This window comes from Arachis stenosperma, chromosome 3 (assembly GCF_014773155.1).
Source record: "Arachis stenosperma cultivar V10309 chromosome 3, arast.V10309.gnm1.PFL2, whole genome shotgun sequence".
NCBI classification, from domain to species: domain Eukaryota; kingdom Viridiplantae; phylum Streptophyta; class Magnoliopsida; order Fabales; family Fabaceae; genus Arachis; species Arachis stenosperma.
This window is the reverse complement of record NC_080379.1, coordinates 172,172,207-172,189,761: the sequence shown is the minus strand read 5'-3', so window position 1 is coordinate 172,189,761 and position 17,555 is coordinate 172,172,207. Positions and strand designations below refer to the sequence as shown.

At 32.7% G+C, this 17,555-nt stretch overlaps 3 protein-coding genes across 3 annotated transcripts; 2 read left to right on the top strand and 1 right to left on the bottom strand.

The window, feature by feature from the left end:
- The first annotated feature begins 5,432 nt into the window (after positions 1–5,432).
- On the top strand, positions 5,433–8,130 carry LOC130968036 (heat stress transcription factor A-4c-like). Its single transcript, XM_057893116.1, has 3 exons — positions 5,433–6,422; positions 6,550–7,610; positions 7,797–8,130. Exons 1-2 carry the CDS (start codon positions 6,207–6,209, stop codon positions 7,543–7,545), a joined length of 1,212 nt encoding a protein of 403 aa, XP_057749099.1. The 5' UTR covers positions 5,433–6,206; the 3' UTR covers positions 7,546–7,610; positions 7,797–8,130.
- A 2,313-nt stretch (positions 8,131–10,443) lies between these two features.
- Positions 10,444–11,667, bottom strand: LOC130967329 (transcription repressor OFP5-like). Its single transcript, XM_057892141.1, has one exon. It carries the CDS (start codon positions 11,665–11,667, stop codon positions 10,444–10,446), a length of 1,224 nt encoding a protein of 407 aa, XP_057748124.1.
- A 3,460-nt stretch (positions 11,668–15,127) lies between these two features.
- On the top strand, positions 15,128–17,097 carry LOC130970773 (uncharacterized). The gene is made up of 4 exons (XM_057896954.1): positions 15,128–15,416; positions 15,538–16,160; positions 16,285–16,800; positions 16,886–17,097. The coding sequence occupies exons 1-4, from the start codon at positions 15,164–15,166 to the stop codon at positions 17,012–17,014; spliced, it is 1,521 nt and encodes a 506-aa protein (XP_057752937.1). The 5' UTR covers positions 15,128–15,163; the 3' UTR covers positions 17,015–17,097.
- The last annotated feature ends 458 nt before the right edge of the window (positions 17,098–17,555 follow it).

The following is a 17,555-nucleotide window of genomic DNA, read 5'->3' as shown; positions in this document are numbered from 1 at the left end:
ATTTCTGATTGAATTAAGGTGTATTTGGACTCGTTTTTCTGCACAATTCAAAACTCTTTCTCCTCTTCCTCCTTATCTTCTACTGCTTCTTCTTCTTCTTTTTCATATTTTTCTTTTTTATCTTTTTTTTCTTAATTTATTTTCTCAAAAATTCTTCTTAATTTACTCAAATTTAACAAAATTTATGAGTTAATGTGTTAAATTTGAATTTAGCTACTAGACAAGGTCTTAGACAACCAGTAAAATTAAATAGAAAAAAAATAAGAAATAATGAATACAATGAATATTTCTTAAGTATTCTTCAAAGGCAAAAAAAAAAAAAAAAGCATTTCATCAACTTTCACAATTCCATAAAATTTTTTCTTCTGTTGTAGCTAAATTCTCCTTAGTTGAACTTGAAATCACATGCAAAAGTTTTTAAGTTCATGTTGAAAGTCTTTTATTATTAACATCCATTGCTTCTCAAACATACAGATTCTTTAATATTGTTCTTTGCTTCTTTTTCTTTTCGAGTTAATTGTGTCGCAATTATTATGTAATTTCGGTTCATTTCTGAGTTAATTGTGTTACAATCAATTATGTAATTTCGATTCATTTATGAGTTAATTGTGTCGCAATCATTATATAATTTCGATCAATTTCTGAGTGAAATAAGGTGCATTTGGACTCGTTCTGCACAATTCAAAATTTTTTTCCTCACTTTCTACTGCAATAACATCAGAAACAAAAGAATTACAATGAGAAAAAAAATACACGAAGAAGAAGAAGAAGAAAAAGAAGAAGGAGAAGGAAACGGAGAAGGAGAAGGAGAAGGAACAGAAGGAGGAGGAGGAACACGAAAAAGAAGACGACGACGACAATAACATAAATAATGTGTCCGCGTGTAATCACGTTTTTTTTAATGAGAATAATTTTTGTTGGTGTTGGGTCTACTTGGTTAAACTTGAATGGCAATATTATTTAAATGTGTAGCAGATCTATTTTATTTTATATTGACTAATATTTTTAATTCAACAATCTAATAATGTATTTTTTAATTTAACTAATACTTTTAAATATTATTAATTAGTTATTAATTAACCAAAAATAATAAATTTTACTGATTCTACTGAGTCTATCTTTTTTTTAGTTTCTCACGGTATTTTTGAGTCTGATCCGACAAGTTAAGAACTAATCTATCGCGATACGAACTTTATTTAAGGGTTTGTCGCTAGTCAATAAATTAATATATACATAAGACGAAATTCAAATCTCTAATACTTACTTAAATGAATTAATAAACTAACTACTAGAACAACCCAACTTAGTTAGCCCCTGCCCTATCTTTACCACAACTAAAGACTCATGTAGTTAGAATTTTGAGACCAACCTTTTTAGTTTTGGCTTTAAAAATTCGACCTTTTGGGATCATTAAGATTTTCTTTTGATGAGTAAATCAATTATTTTTAAATTAAAGAAAAGGTAAATTAACAAGATAGTCTTATATGTCCATATAGACAACAAAAAACATATGTCCAAATGTATATAAGGTTTATAAAATTAATTTTAAAATATATAAATAACAAAAAAATTAAAAAATATGGCAAAAATAAAAAATATTATTTTATATAAATTGCAAATAATTTTTATATTTAAAAAATGACTTATTCATTTAATTTACTATTTAAAAAGTATATATAAAAGTTAGAAACAAAAATCAACCTTTATTTTAAACATCTTTCGTTATTTAGAAAAAATAGTTTTGTGTGTCATAAAAAGTTTTAAGAAAAATCATTTGACCAAATTGTCACATTTTTTTGGGCTTATCCTTCGTTAACACATTTTGGATTATTTCTTTTAGCAATAAAAACTTTTGAATACTATTTTGATAATTTATTCTCAAAGAAACTAATATTTTGTTATATAATAAACTATTATTTCTATTATAAAAGTTTAAAATGTTGACAAATTTATCTATAAATGAACGAAATTAATTTTGCACCCACCAAAATATTTAGACATTAATTTTATTCATAGATAAATTTTCTAACATTTTAAACTTGTATAGATAAATATAATAGTCTATTCATTTTTAATTGGTAAAAAATAAATTTTATTTATCTATGAGTAAATTTATAGATAAAAATAAGAGTCGATTACAGTGCCAATTATGCATGCCCTATGTCTGAGTAATGGTACAAGACAACAGACAAGAAGATGTTGTAGGACCACGAAATCAGATCTACAAAATAGTAATTTCAAGCCCAACATTAGAGTGATGAGCTAGCTGGAACATAACATAATGTTGCATGTTTAATAAGGTGAATACTATGGTATCTATTACTTTCTACTTAAGTTGTTAAAAAAGATAAATAAATAATATTTAATAAATTTTATATAATTTATTTTTTATTTTAAATATTTTATTTTTTACTTTAAAAGATAAAATTAGACAATTTAAGTACCATAACAAAAACACCATATAACTCACCTTTTAATAATGTCAACTTCGAAACAGCATGTCGCCCATGTCATAAGATTGAGTTGGGACTGGGCATCATATATCATATTATTGACTCATCTAACTATTATTACTACCATAAAGATCAGGTATTAATGTCTGAGGTCTGAGACACTAATAACCGAATTATTAATTATGTTGAGAGTAAATCAGGTAAGTCCACAATAATCAAGTGTATGTATATAATTTAATCTAATTAAAACACTTATTAAATCTACACTTATTAAAGACTCACTACAGTAATGGGTTGCATTAATGCTCAAGGAATTCTTTTATTATCTGATCTTGTGCTCTAACCACTAACTCTTTTCACAATATTTTCATGTATTGCTTTCTGTTCAAGGTTAAGCAAATCCACAGTTGCTTCTAGTTTACTTTAATTGCATTACATGCACAAAAATTTATTTTTCAGTGAGGGTAATAACGATGAAATTGAACAAGAATGATTCTTTAAACAAATAATTCATCAGCCTTAAGATTAAATCAATTCAAAGAAATAATAAAAATAAATAAAATACGATACTTATTTGTTCTTCACGTCATTTCGAACACCAAACTTGATAGGATCAGATCAACTCAAGCCACGAAATAGAGAAAAGTCCTCGTCATATCTAATCCAAAAATTGATGGTGCCATCGCAGAGAATGATAACCACGTAAATCAAATAATAACTGATGAACTAATTGTAAAGCGCAGCTAATAAAAGACGAAAAAGAAACAGAGAGCAATAACTACATTTTATGCTAAGAAGTGAAAATTATTTTTCTTAACAAATACACACTTTATTTTATTTCACTTATTTTGATAAAGAGTTTAGATTTCATTAAGGGAAGAAACTCATAATGTATAATGTATGAGAAATTGAGAATAAATTTAAAATTTTAATTAAAGTTTTTCATATTTAAAATATTACGTTTGAGGTAATAAGAGAAAAAAAAAGAGTGCAAAATGACTTCTAAATCTTATTTATCGTAAAGTTTAAAATAATGATGTCACTCAGTCACGCGCCATATTTTCTCTCTCCTCCTTCTTTTCCTCCACCTCTTCTTCTTTAATTTTTACGTTTCTTCTTCCTTCTTTTTTTAACGTTGTTGTTGCTATCGCTACTGTCGTCATTATGGTAGCTACAGTCACCGTCGTCTTATTGATGATGATATTATTGTTATTTAATTTTTTTTCTCATCATCCTCTTTTATTATTATTATCATGATACTCATCATCTTTATCTTCTTATTTTTCTATAAATGTTTAGAAGATTAGATAACAAAAATTTTGATGTATAACACACAAATTTTAGTATACAACACAAAAAATTTTTGAAGAACCACATGTCCAAAATATTGATACCCAAACAATGAAATATGTACAATATATAAATTTTGGTGTACAATATAAAAATCTTTGTACATAATACATAAATTTTGATGTACAACACAAAATTTTTTTGAGAACTATACTCATCCAACTAACAAAATATATTCATAATAAAAATTTATGTGTTATATACAAAAATGTATGTACTATATCTAGGGGTATTCAAAAAATAAATTTAACCAATTTCTTTAATATAAATGATTAAAAGTCTTTTATCACAGTGTACTCATAAATGTATAATTTGAATTTGATCAATCCATGACTATATTAGAATGAAAAATTTTATAAGAAGGAGGATAATAGACAAGAAATCTTTGTAACAAAGAGTAAACAATAAAAATAAAAAAAGAAAAGAAAAAAACTAAAAAAAAGATAAATGATAATAGAGAGAAAAAAAAGAAGAAGAGAGATTGAGAGAAAGAGAAAGAGAGAAGGAGAGGTAAAGGTTGTACAAGGCTTAGAGAAGGAGGTTGAATTTATAACTTTTTTTGCTTTAATAAAATGATGCCTAACTTATAAACTTTCACTTAGTTTCTGTTCAAACTTAGCAGCGAAAAATTTATGAGACAATTTCATTTTGTCTCATGAATACCAGAAAACATAATAAAGAAGGGAAGAGAGAAGTTAACACTATCATGTATCCTGATTTAGTTGCCTTGTGCAATGCAACCTACATCCAGTCTCCACTACAACAGTGGTGAAATTTTCACTATAATTAAAATATTACATACACCAATTCCACAAGTTTTAGACATATAAAGTATATAATTTATTTAACCAAAACACCAACTTCATTTCTATATTAAAAATAATTTTTAGACATATAAAGTATATAATTTATTTATTGAGTAAATGGTCAAATTAGTCATTGAAAGATCACATATTTTTTAAATTAGTTTTCGAAAGATTTTTTTTAATCAAATTCGTCCTTTAAAAATTTTAAATTAGTAATATTAGTCATTACATCACTTTCTTTGTTGAGGGTGTCAAAATTTATTAATGTAACACATTAAGTGACACTACAATATACACATAAGAGTCTTAATTGATTATTAACATAATAAATTTATAAAATTAAATTAAATCAAAATCTAATTGAAGAGAGAATTTGAGATATTAGAATCTCTCAATTTGAAGTTGATGTGATCTAATTTTATAAACTAATCATGTTCATAGTCAATTAGAATTATTAGGTGTGTTATGTGATGTTACTTAATATATCACATCAATAAATTCTAACATAATTTAAAATTTTTAAAAGACAAATTTAACTAAAAAAAGTATTCGAAAATCAATTTAAAAAACAAATGATCTTTTAAGACTAATTTGACCTTTTATTATTTATTTATTTATTTAGTTATTAATGATATGATATCATATCATATTGATATCACATTGATTAGATGAAGATGCTAAACTCGCCCTAAGAATTTGAGGTGTGCTCAAAAGTCAAACAATTCTAGAACACGTAATTTGCATTCGTTGACCGTCCATTCACCGGAAAGAAAAAGAAAAAGAAAAAGAAAAAGAAAAAGAAAAAGAAAAAGAAAAGGGTTATTCAGAAAATACTCTGAACCAACGCGGTTCAACAGAGAAGAAGAAATTGGAAGCCTCTGCGAAGCGTGAAGGACCTTCTTTCATTCTTTCTGCATCTTATCACCTTCTTTCTTTCTTGTTTTTTTCTTCTCTCTTAGCAAAGCTTCGGACCCATAAAACCTCGATCTTTTCTTTATTTTATTTCATTTTCGCTTTTTTAATTTTCAGTTGGATTTGATTTGTGAATTATTGTTACTTTCCCTGCAAGCTTCCCCTGATTTGCACGTTCGAGTAAAAAAGAAAAGAATTTTTTTCTTTTTTTCTTTTTTCTCACTCTTTTGGGGGAATTCAACGTTGTATGATGGTGTAAGATTTGTTTGATCTTTTTGTGGTAAAAAAGAAAACACTTGACTCTTTTTGGGTATTTTGAAGTTTACAAAGGAAAAAGCTGAAAGCTTGCTTTGCTTTGTGATTTTCATGACATAGTGGATCATGGCGCTGTTGCTGAAATTTAAAGTTTTGAGCATGGTTCTTATCTGTAAATAGATTAATGGGGATTCTTAGAAGTTGTTGGTTGTTATTAATTAGGCTCTAGTTTGGTTTTGTTGGGTTTTGTCTTCCGCAGGTTTTTAGAAGGAAATTTTGTTATATCTTTTATATTCTGTCATGGCCTTGTAATTCATGAGCGGATTGATGATTGGCTTGGTTTGAAGTTTTTGGAAGGAGTTAATTGGTTTTGGGGTTTTGAATTCGGTAGAGGGTGAGATTTGTGACTGAGGAGATTGGGATTTGAGTGATGGATGAAGCTCAGAGCAGTTCCAATTCCCTGCCACCTTTTCTGGCAAAGACTTATGAGATGGTGGATGATCCTTCCACTGATCCCATTGTTTCTTGGAGTGCCTCTAATAGAAGTTTCGTTGTGTGGAATCCTCCGGATTTTGCTAGGGATTTGCTGCCTAGATTCTTCAAGCACAATAACTTCTCAAGCTTTATCAGGCAGCTGAACACTTATGTAAGTTAATTTGAATCTGAGTGATGTTGTTTATGATAATCTCTGGTTGCATTTATTTCCACATTCTGCTTTTTTGAATTTTGATTGCTAAAATTGATTCTCTAGTCACTACTATTTATTTGGACAGGGTTTTAAGAAGGTTGATCCTGAACAATGGGAATTTGCAAATGATGATTTTGTAAGAGGTCAACCACATCGCATGAAGAATATCCACAGACGAAAACCGGTTCATAGTCATTCTTTACAGAATCTTCAGGCGCAAGCTCCACTGACAGAATCAGAAAGGATGAGTTTACAAGATGAAATAGAGAGGCTTAACCGTGAAAAAGAACAGCTTCTTATGGAGCTACAGAGACATGAACAGGAGTGGCAAGAATATGAGATTCGAATACACTGCTCGAAAGACCGTGTGGAGAAGATGGAGCAGAAGCATCAGAAGATGATCTCTTCTGTTTCCAGTGTACTGCAGAAACCTGGAATTGACTTGAATCAATTGGCATTGCTAGAAACCACAGATAGAAAACGAAGGTTGCCAAGAAGTGGCTATCTTAGTGATGAAACTAACATTGAAGATACAACTGAGACAGAACAAATGTTACCTACAGAAAATTCACAGGACACCTCCGTTTTGACAATAATCACAGAGCAATTGGATCAGCTCGAGTCATCCATGGTATTTTGGGAAACCATTTCAAATGATATTTCTGACACGACCATTCACATTCATTCAAGCTTGGATTTTGATGAATCTACAAGTTGTGCTGATAGTCTGTCTATATCTTGCCCCCTACTAGATATTGAAGTTCTGCCTAAGTCATCTGGAATTGACATGAACTCTGAGCCTGCTTCTGCTCCTGTTTCCGAGCCTGCTTCCGCATCAAAAGAACAACCTGCCGGCACAACCCCTGTGGTGGTTGGTGTTAATGATGTATTTTGGGAACAATTCTTGACAGAGAATCCTGGTTCATCAGAAGCACAGGAAGTACAATCAGAAAGAAAGTATCATGATACTAGCAAGGGTGAAGGAAAACCTAGTGACCCAGGAAAGTTTTGGTGGAACATGCGAAATACAAGTAATCTTCCAGAACAAATAGGTCATGTTAGTCAAGCAGAAAAAACATAGTGACAATTGAAATTGATTATTTCTTCTAGATTGTGATGCCTCGGAATCAGATGTAATAAAACTAGGTATGCGTGGTTTTCTGTGCAGTTGTTACATATTCCATGCTTCGGGTGGAATAAATGTTTGTATCCTCCATTGTTGTTAGTTAATTATACTGCTCTCTATTATCTTTTAGCTCTTCTATGCCAAAACCTGCATTTACTGGATTGTGATTTGATTCAAGGTTTTAAATTGTGGACTGCATCATGCAGGTGCCACATTGCACAATAACCACAACTGCAATTTGAAGCATTGGTGTGGTCAGTTTCAGCTTGTTCCTTTGTCTGCTTTGATCCTTCCTGATGTTACTATGCTGTATTAACAGAAGCCACCTGCAGATACCTCTGTTACCATTCTTCCACTAATGTCTCTTATATTGATGGAAATCACCTTGCCACTGAAGTTTAGCGATCAATTTGAAATCGCAAAACACCAGTAGTGCATGGCTACACTGGTTTAGAAACTAGAGTTGAAAGAGGATGTTGTTTTTCTATATATGAGAGTGCTTGAAACTTGCATAGTATAGTTTGAATACTTGTTCCTTGATTTTCTTCATCCAATAATCTCGAGGTGAAATGTATGAATTCAAGATAGAATAGCATCCAAATCATTCAATTGATGAAGTGAAAATCAACCATATGCCGATCGTCCCTCAATGGGGTGGATGAATGAGTTTTTGGTTTATTTAACTTCTTTGTGTGTTGCTTAGCACATTATGTATGTCAACCTTGTTATTGAAGCTTATTTGGAGTATCGAGGAGGTAATGGAGCTAGACTACATCATGGATATTATCAAACTTATTTGCTCTATTTTAAGTAGCATAGAGTAGTTGACCAAAAGAAAATGGCCTTAACAAAATAATGAATGAAAGAAAATGGCCTTAACGTGCCATGCCTAATTGCCTCTGTCAGGAAAGTGAATCACTCCTACTACCTCTTAGCGAGGCATTAGCAAATAGCAATGGCTTAGTTTTGTATCTTGTGCGCGAGAGGGGTGAAATGGGAAAAACCAGTTTGCTCAGCCATAACGAAACTGGATGTCAGGACTAAGTTTTTTAAGTTGCACATATAAGGGTGAGTATAGCCAGTAGGAACATATTTGATGACCTCTTTTTTGGCATAATATTTGTTGTTTGTTTTAAATGCTAGTTATTGGTTTGCATGCCTTGTACTTACCGTGGTAGTTCTTATAAAAAAAATTCAGGATGTGTTTATGGTTGTATCAATGTGTATGTGGCTAGTTCTGTTATCAACATTTACGAGTATCTATAGAATGATTGAATGCCAAAGATGTAAATGGGAGTATATATTAGTTTTTCTTAGTAAAGACCACTTGCTACAAGATTAAAGTCGATGGACCTATTTATGAGCCCCCTAGCAAGTTAGGTAAGCTTCATTGCTTTTTGCTTTGTTAGATAGTTATCCCAATAACCACCAAGTTGACTTTTATTTAGAATTGTTTTGATCTTTAGGTGTTACTTGGGACCAATTAACTAATTTGGCATTGTGTAGATGTGGCATAAATGCTTCACAAAAGAAGAGGATGATACAGGCTCTAGGTATAGTTATCAAATTTAGCATTGTTGTACCCATCAGTTTCCTGATTGTAATGTTGTCACTGCATCAGTATACAGTGTTAGTAAGCTATGTTAGGTTACATACTTTATTTATCCCCTGAATATTTAGATGGCAGGTGGCAGATAGAACCACACAAGAGCTCTAACTTGATGAACAATGGGCATAGTTGGCACAGAAATGGTAATAATTAAAATTGTGCAGAGGGCGTAGATGGAAATTCATGTTAAGTTTGGAGGATGGGAACAGAAAAGGGATTCTTATATGGTCCTGGTCAACCATGTGAAGATGGACCAAACATAAGGGAGAAGGGATTCTTTCATGGTCCTCACCTTAGTCCTTACCTCTTTCCACCGTTTCTTCAACAAGCTTGAGAATAGTGTTTATACACTTGTTTATAACTTGATTTGGTTCTTTGAAAACTCGAGAACAAAGTGTACCATCTCATTTGTTGATGCAAAAGAAAATAAGATGCAATTACATTCCTAATTATCCATATAATGCATTCTTACTCAAGATTCTTAAATTCTTGCTCAAATATGTAGCGGTACATTTTGTAGGGAAAAAAACACCGAGGAAGGACCGCACTCAAAAAGTGCAATATAGCGAGTCTAACCTGATAATTATACAAGTGACTAATTCTATTTTATGAACTTATACGTTTTGGAGAAAATTAATAAAATTTTTATTTGGAAGCTTCTTTATTTTCTTTTTTAATCCTTGCATTAAGAATATACTCTTCTATAATTTAGAAAGTGTATATTGAAAACTACTTTTACAATCCATGGTCTGTACTAACGAAGAAAGAAAGGGCTCATAATCTCATCACTCCCTTCCATTCTGCCTTTTCTAAACTAACCAAATATAGTTTCTAGGACCGTACCCATGTGCTTAGAAGAAAAGTATTCAATTATGCACATATTATATGTTCATTAATCATTATCCCTCTTTTAGAATATGCCTCATTTCTTCAGAAGTTTCATTTGTCTCCACTGTTGTTCTGGCTTTTTTCCCCGGTATCCTATGTTTTGACTGTAACAACTTGCAGTATGCACTTTGCATGCACAATACATAGAAGTTGAACTTTATCAAATCTGAAAACAGTAGTTTAGTTGAGATCTTGTTGCAACTTGTTTTGAATTTTACACACAAGAAATGAAGAGAATGGTGAAATCCAAGAAGAAAAAATTAAAAAGCATAACTAGAAAAAGAAATGTTTGTAGAGTTAGAATAACTATACACATTTCTTCTAAGTTCCCCTATAAATAAAGCAGCAATTGTTGATCATTGCAACTGCATTGCTTCTGATTTAAGACAACAAACCTTGTTCACATGTAACCACACCTCCCTGAAAACCTTGATGATGATATCATGATACTCACTAGAATTCAGTGTGAGATAACATGCCAACAGCTCCTCCATTTCTTCTGGCCTGCTGATCTTCCTCTGTACGATCATCTCCATCATCGAATCTCTGAAGTCTTGTTGCGGATCCATTGAGCATTTCACCACAGCAAAGCTGTCTACACCTGCCGTTTCCTCTGAAATTTCCTCCTCTTTTTTCATCTTTAGTTTTGCTTTCTTCATGTCTTCTATGGCCTTTATTTTGCAGATTTCGACCTTGGAAGCCATCCTCGGAGAATGCACTCTTACCCTTGGACTATTCCTTGGCTTCCTCCTCTGAAGTTCTTTGCTTACATGAAGTGATTGCCTTTTCTTGTTAACCTTCACTCTCAACTCTTCAGTATTCTTCCGAGAGTTAACACCACCTTCTTTAATATTTCCATGGCCAGAATTCTTTGAATTTACAGAGGAGATGTACGAATTTGTTCTTGGTGTTCGAATCGTTCTAGGTGATTCGGATTTCAGCACATCATTTTCCAAGGACTTAGAGTTGCTAGATGCAAATTCAGATTCTAGATTATCTGCAGCTTTTTCTAGTTTCAAGAGTTGATCTTGAAAAACCTTTTGTGCTTTCCTTTCATATCTCCTCCTTAAGAATTCAAATTCCTTTCCTCCATGATCACACTCATTCTCACTTGGCAACTTTCTTTCCTCTCCCATTCCAATATCCTTCTGCTTGAACCTCAGACTAGCTTCTCTTCTTCCATGTCTTTTATCACTCAGTCCAAATTGTGCTGAGGACTGAATGACATCATTGGCATGATCACCATCCAAATTGTGCAGTGTTGATTTCAAGATATCTTCACTACTCTTGTTATGCTCATGACTCTCTTCACCAAATGAGAGTCTCCAGAAGGCATCATCTTCCCCTCCATAAAACCTACCTCTATTCCCACATGCATCCTTTGGTGCTGAACCATAAGATGGAACAGAATTCTGCTTTGCATTCTGCCCCGGCTTTCGCTCCGAGTTAATCCTCATCTGCTTGAACTTGGACAGCCATGAAAAAGGAGACACTTGAGAGATGAAAGAATGCTTAGTATTATTATTAATACTATTAGAAGAAGAAGAAGCTGGTGATGATTTTCTTCCACCCCACTTCATCCTTTGTTGTCAAGATGGTTCTCTTGGTTCTTCTTTGGGTTAAGGTTTACCAGTTTGTAGTACTGAAGAGAGAACCAAAACTGAAGTAAAGTGCAAGGTTGTGGGGTTAGATTCTTGTAGCAGTTAGTGGGACGGTTAAGCTGTTAAATAGGAACGTGGGTTTCATACTGCTATGGTTTTCTTTTCTTTCATTTTCTTTTTTGTTTTAATATGTTTTTCAAAAGAGAAACCCGCCCCACAATTCCTGTGATCACTTTAGCCACTTTTCCTGCTTTTTAGTTTTCTTACTTGAAAATTGATTTTTGCCACTCAAGGGGACCACTTTGTGTTAGCCTCAAAGAATAAATTCAAGCAGTTACACTAATTGGCATATTAATACAAGAAGAGAAGATCAAGATAATAATGCGTTAGTACCATACGTGAGGACCATGACATGATTAATTTGAAGGGGACTAAGTTGGAATTGGTTGTGTGGAACTTAAATGTAACAATGAAAACTTGAACTGCATCAACAGGAGTGGTCTTTTTCCCAAACAGCTACTTCAGAATTGGCAGTTGGCAATGGCATTGTTTGTTAATGGTGGCTAGCTAAGCCATGCTTGGAACATTAGGGAGGCTAATGTTGAATAGTCCCTACTTCCATTTTTGAATTTTTCACAACAATCCATGCAGAGTTTTGTAAAAGAGGAAATAGTTAAATAACTCAATAGTTCCTTTTTGGATTTTGTGATGGACTTGGAGTGCCTTTCCCGATTTGTCATATTGGACAGCTAAATCCTTGTTTCGTTCGTCTTTTGCTTTTTTTTTCTGCCTTTATTTTAATTGATTTCTTTGCAATTTCACCAATTATTTTACAGCGAAACAAGTTTGTTATTTTTAGGATTAAAGTTGTGGGTTTGGCTTTTGAGCTGCTCTAAATTTGGTAAAAAAATCCAATATATCTAGAGTAAACGGTCATTATTAATGATGAAATTTTAACACGCTGACAATTTTAACCATGAATAAACGAAGCTAATTTTGTACCCAGGAAAGATGGTTTCTATATGATTAAAGTACCAAAGCGCTAATTTATTCATGTGTAGATTTGTCAATATTACAAACTTTTATGGGTAAAAATGATAATTTTTCATCTTTTACAGGTACAAAGTTAGTTTCGATTATTCATGGATAGAAATGGTAGTTTAGTGACTAAAAATTTTGAAGTTTTTATCATTATGGCAGATCTACTATGCATGATTTGGCAATTCCTATAAATTCTTATGGCTGAGTGTTGGTGCATTAAATTAATTTCAAACTAAAAAAGGGTTTGACTTGCACCACTTTTTAAAAACTTTAAACATGCAGCATGATCCCTAGAAAAAATATCAATCTTTAAGCATGCAAAACTACTGGAATGAATTTGTCAGTCTGTGTGAAATGAATTCAAAGTCTTAATAATAATGTCTACCTCAAAAATTGACTGAATTTGACCCTCTCAGACCCAACACTAGTATAGAATCTATCAAGATTGGACCTTATGTTGTTTCCATTGTGTAAATAGTAGAAATTTACAACTCTCTTTTATGTTATTAAATTGTTATCTGGTTTCTAGTAGTATTCTTTCATTTGATCAAAATAACCAAATGGTGATTTAGAGGTCTCATATTAAGAGATCTTCATGGACCTGCACAGAAATATGTGCTAAAATAACATTTAGTTTGTATTTGTACTAATTTTCAACACACCTCAAAATTCAAAAGTGGAAAGATATGCCTCATATCTCGGGGCTCTTCAATAATTCTGAATACTCTATCTATCATAGGTTTGGGTCCTTTGTAGGATTTTGTGCCAACTGCATTACTTACAAACACTTATAATTATAGAATATAATACTTGATTAATTTTCATGTCATTATTATGCAAAAGAAGCTAAACACAATTTCATGTCTATATCATACAGTTATTATTATATCTTCAGATTCTGCTTTGTCTCCTCTAAATTAATATATATGGATGGGCTCGAGGTCCAATAGTCCCAAGGAACAGGTTTAATACCAAAAATAAAATATGGTAGGTAAGTCATAAATATTCTGTTAGTTAATGATATTCCTATTAAATTTGTCAACAAATAAGCCTAATCTACTTGATTCTTAATTTAGGGGTTGACCCAAAACATCAGCAAAGTAAGGAATAGGCTTTTGGCTCATAATCTTTAAGGAAGCTATTTCCTTTGCACTCACAACAAGAAATCAATTCTATTGACTCACAAGAATCATATCATATGCTTCTTTTTCACTCTGACACGATCAAGGCTTTAATATTATTAACTTGGATTGAAAGAGAATCTTTTTCTTTGTACTGTATGTTATTGTATAAGATGGCATGTATGCATGAATTTGAAGCTGGTAGAGAAAAAGTGGTAATTCAATTCAATATATAAAGGAAGAAACTTCCATGCCCTTTTTCTTGTTTAATTCAATCTATTAAAATAAATAGTTAGGTTTGTAATATGCTAATCTTTCTATGGCTTTTGTATAACATAGATAATTTGGGGTGGTAAGATCCTTGTTCATCAAGTTACTTAATATCACAGTAACTGTTGTGTTAACAGACATTGGGGTTTGGTTGGAATTGCCAAAAGTCAATAAATTAATATTGGAAATATATGAATCATTATTCCTTTTTGGCAATTATGCTTGATCTTCTAACAAAAGAATAATCAGAAGTAATGGCAGAACTCCATCTAATATAGCTAAAATTCATCTTTGGCTGCTGCTCATAAGAGCTTCCCTATTTTAAATTTTGGTTCCATGCTCTAAGAAGTGTTTTTAGCACTTCAAAACCCAAGTATCAAAACTTTTAGTTAATGTATATATGCTACTGAAGTGGGGGAAGAGGAAGAGCAGTCCCTACTCTTTAAGAGGTTTGATTATTTGGTTTAAAACCTCCCCTCATTCTAATTATCCTCTTCATTACTGAATTAACACCCAACAACTGGGGCCTTATTATGATAATCACCTGATATTCCTTTTCATCAGTATTATTTATGATATGAGTTAGTATCTATGTACAAACGTGTGGTTCTGCATGTAATTTACTTTCCATATGCTTTTGAGCTATCATATATAGGAAAAGTTTATTTTTTAGTCATGTATTGCTTAGCCACTAGACAATTATGTGCCAAGTTAAAAATTTCGAAACTACCAAGTTTGCAAGAAAAGTGTGGGACTGTCATTCTCATATCTTGTTGGTAAATGGCAATGGTTTTGCCGCAAGTGTAACTCTACAACTTGTGGAATTTTTGCAAACAAATTCAGATTGGATCTCCTCCACTTGCTGAGCAACAAGGACCAAAATACTATAAACAAAGCACATAATAATAAAAAAAGAAGACTAGCTAATAACAGTAAACAGTTTTTCTATGATTCCCTTACCTCCTTGTGTTTGGAAAATTATAAAAGAGACAGAGACAGTGCATGACTGAGTTTTCTTTCATCCGTTATTGGTCTTTTAACTAATGGACAAAAATAGGAGTACCTTTTTTCTCTTTGCTCTTTTTGATTTGCTAGTCCTTTCAACAGCTCATTTCGCGAGTGGTGTTGAGTATGTATCGGCCTTAGGCGACCCAGGGATGAGAAGGGATGGCCTGAGATTGGCAATAGAGTCATGGAATCAGTGCAATGAAGTTGGAGAAGAAGTTCCACAAATGGGTAGCCCAAGAGCTGCTGATTGTTTTGATATTTATAAGGCAGAAGAACCACAGACCAAAGGTAAGCTTAAAATTCTTAAGATACTGTTTTATAATTGTAAACATTAACACTTGTTGCTTCATAATAGTCACAAACTGTACTCTAATCATGAACATTGATTGTCATGTTTGTTTCCCTTAAGAGAAGAACTGCTCTATGTGCAACTTTTCTCCCTACACTGTGGTCCATAAAGTCACAGAAAATGACAACAAGCTTGGCATTGGTGATACCTTTCATGGAATGCAAGTCCAAGCCCTTTACAATGCAGATCTTTATGCTGCAGAGAAAGAACTTTATTTGGGATCTAAATGTGAGGTTGAAGACATCCCTAATCCATGGCAATTCTGGATGATCATGCTTAAGAATGGAAATATGGATACATTGGCTGCCAAGTGTCCTCGGAACGGCCAGAGAGCCGCACCGTTTTTACCGGATGGTAGCTTCCCTTGCTTTGGCATAGGCTGCATGAATCAACCATTGATTTATCATGAATATACCACACTGCAAGGCCCCAATAGGACAATGCTCAAGGGAAGATTTTTTGGATCATGGGACTTGGATGCTGACTTGAGTTCAGGATTAGTGCAAAACAGATCTTACTACTCTGTGACATGGGAGAAGGAAATTAGCAAGGGAAGCTGGATTTTCCATCACACTTTGAGGACCTCAATAAAGTATCCATGGTTAATGCTTTACCTAAGATCGGATGCTACAACTGGTTTTTCTGGAGGATACCATTACCCTTCTAGGGGAATGTTCAAAATTGTGAGTCACATTGTTTTTCTGTACTCTTACTCAAAACTTGTCTTTCAAGCTATCCATTTGCTGACACAAAATTAGATTAAAGTGACTGATTTCAGATTAACTTACTAGTATGTGTATTGGTCAGATTCCAGAATCACCTAACTTCAAAGTGAGATTCACTCTGAATGTGCTTCAAGGTGGTGGAAATAGCAGCCAGTTCTATCTGATTGACATTGGAAGCTGTTGGAAGAACAATGGCAAGCCATGTGATGGTGATGTGAAGTCAGATGTGACCAGATACAATGAGATGATTATTAACCCAAGCACAACTCCATGGTGCAATGCAAACAGCCTCAGCCTATGTCCACCTTATCATACATTCCCCAACGGCACGCGAGTGCATCGCAATGACACTGCTCGCTTCCCTTACGCGGCGTACCACTTATACTGCTCTCCAGGGAATGGAGAGCATCTTGAGGCTCCATACATGTTGTGTGATCCATACAGCAATCCTCAGGCTCAGGAGATATTGCAGATTCTGCCACATCCAGTGTGGGGTGAATATGGTTATCCTACCATCAAAGGACAAGGTTGGATTGGAAGTCCAAAGACATGGGACCTTGATGTTGGAAGATTGTCACAATCACTTTACTTTTATCAGGTTATCACCTTCTGTGGATCTATATTCTATATCTATATTGTATCATCATGTCAACCCAATTTTTATTGAATACAATTTCTAGCAGGATCCTGGAACTTCACCAGCTAGAAGGCAATGGACATCTGTTGATTTAGGAACAGAAATTTTCAAAGATCCTCAACAGATTGCTGAATGGACTGTGAGCGACTTTGACATTCTCATACCTAAGCAATGAAGCCAATTCATCAGAGATTAATGAGTTTCTCTGTGGACATACATATTCAATATTATACATATTTTATTGCTTGTAATCTTTTCATCCTCACTCTCCAAAAATGTTGGAGCAAATAAAACAGAATTTAAATTTATTAGTTAAAGAGCTTGCATAGTTAGCATTACCTTAACTCCCAACTTATTTAAGGTATAGTTGCGACCATTCGTGACATGTAAGATACCACCAGGTATTAAAGATTCACTCTTTCAACAAAGCTTTTTTTTCAAAGTTCGCTACACCGATGCAAAGACGTCATTATATAATTTATACTGCGTCTATGTTTTGAGATGCGTCAAATTTTTATATAAGTCTTGGCAAGCCTAACACAACCCATGTTGTTACCAAAAAAATAGCATAATTTTGTCTCATTTTAATGACATTAAATAATTGTTATAATTTATTGTTAATAATTAATTCTTTTATTTATTATGTCATTAGACTATTCAGTAAATTGGTTTTTGATAATTTATTATTATTTTTTTTGTTAGTTTGTTGTTAGAAT